At 35.5% G+C, this 1,860-nt stretch overlaps 1 protein-coding gene across 1 annotated transcript in view; it reads left to right on the plus strand.

Moving 5' to 3' along the window:
* LOC107559493 (splicing factor U2AF 35 kDa subunit-like) overlaps window positions 1–1,860 on the plus strand; it is a 5,524-nt gene that overhangs the window by 2,014 nt on the left and 1,650 nt on the right. Inside the window, exons 5-7 of the mRNA XM_016243341.1 lie at window positions 883–981; window positions 1,380–1,513; window positions 1,777–1,856. Of these exons, the coding sequence (XP_016098827.1) occupies window positions 883–981; window positions 1,380–1,513; window positions 1,777–1,856 (313 nt within the window). The remainder of the gene's footprint in view (window positions 1–882; window positions 982–1,379; window positions 1,514–1,776; window positions 1,857–1,860) is intronic.

A 1,860-nucleotide genomic window follows, 5' to 3' on the forward strand; every position in this document is an offset into this window, starting at 1 on the left:
ACAAAATACACAAAATAATGTTCTTTTTAGCAACATCATATGACCCCTTTAATGTAACTGATTCAAGCCGTTAAACACAATCAGAGAAGCAATGGGAGTATTAGGGAATTTCAAAATAGTCTTTTCCAAGCTTGAGTTCAAAGTTCAAACCACGGACATTTCTATTATGAATCATCATTTTCTAGTGCTCTTTTCTACATTATTTCATAGGCTAGATATTGCTGTTGTAAGGAGTAAAGTTTCTTTCAAGAAAAATGGCTGCTGTGGATATAACCTCGTGCCTATCATTCAAAAGTTTGGGCTCAGTTTTTTTGTTTTTTAGGAAATTTAAATCATCTTTAATTGCTACAAAATATTTATATTTCAAATAAATGCTGTTATTTATTTATTTTTTTTAAGTTTCTGTTCATCAAAAAGTCCTGTAAAAATGTATCATGGTTTCTACAAATATATGTAGTTTCTTATGCAGCAAATCAGCATATTAGAATGATTCCTTAAGGAGCATGTGAAGATGATTGGAGTAGATGCTGAAGACTGGAGTAATGATGCTGAAAATTCAGCTTTGCATCACAGGAATATATTACATTTTAAAATATATTAAAATTTAAATAGTAATATTTCACAATATTTACTGTATTTTTGAGCAAATAAATGCGTCCTTAGTGAGCCTAAGAGACTTCTTTCAAAAACATTGAAATATCTTCCCAACTCCAAACTTTTGAATGGTGGTGCATGTCTTATGACAGCTATTCTTTCAGAATGATGGGACAGATATAGGCGATACAGTTTGGCCCTGTTTGTTGCATCAGTTGTATTTTTAGGCTAAAAATCACAAATTGCAGATTTTATGCTCCAATATGGCTTTAAATTCATTGTTTACAGGAGGTCTTCGCTGAAATGGAGGAGAAATATGGAGAGGTTGAGGAGATGAATGTGTGTGATAATTTAGGAGATCACTTGGTGGGAAATGTCTATGTGAAGGTGAGAGAATTTGCAGTGTATTTACGTTGTAATAATAATTTGTTAATTTAATTTACTATTTAAAACTTTGACATTTGTTGAATTTGTAATGGTCCAAACTTAGAATTTGTGATTCAACAGTTAAATCTATCTGTACATTTTAACAGTTGTGTGTGCCATTTTGTTATAGCTAGGGTTACTTGGTACTTTTTTTTGGCAACTCATACCCATATGATATTATTATTATTAAAAGTAATTTGTGGAAATTTGTTTTTGTAATCTTTTTAGTTTTGCCACCATTGTATAAAAGCAGTAATCAGCTTGAGGCTGTTTTATCATGGTTAAATGCATCTTTGTGCTTAAAAACACCCCTTAGTGCAGCAGAGAAACAACTAAAACTTTGCTTTTTTTGTGTGTAGTTCCGCCGTGAAGAAGATGCAGAGAAAGCGGTGATTAACTTGAATAACCGCTGGTTTAATGGCCAGCCCATCCATGCTGAGCTCTCACCTGTCACCGATTTCAGAGAGGCCTGTTGTCGACAGTATGAAATGGGGTAAGTGACTGAACAAGCATCAGAGAGTGCTGCACATCTTCCCTTCCCGCACACTCTAATGCAGCATTCCCAGATGTATGTTTACCTCTCTTCCCTCTTCAAATTGATGTTTACTGATACCTGGTGCCTAAGCCTGAGCAACTGTCCCATTGTACATGATTTGTTGATTCAGGTGAAGGTGTGTACTGAAATAGTGTTGTTTTCTTAAACTGTGTTCCACTGGCTTCACTGTGACTGACTGCAGTACTTGTGTGTTCCCGCAGAGAGTGCACTCGAGGAGGCTTCTGCAACTTCATGCACCTGAAGCCAATCTCAAGGGAACTCCGAAGAGAACTGTATGGCCGCAG

This window comes from Sinocyclocheilus grahami, unplaced genomic scaffold, assembly GCF_001515645.1.
Source record: "Sinocyclocheilus grahami isolate Dianchi unplaced genomic scaffold, SAMN03320097.WGS_v1.1 scaffold688.1, whole genome shotgun sequence".
In the NCBI taxonomy this organism is placed as follows: domain Eukaryota; kingdom Metazoa; phylum Chordata; class Actinopteri; order Cypriniformes; family Cyprinidae; genus Sinocyclocheilus; species Sinocyclocheilus grahami.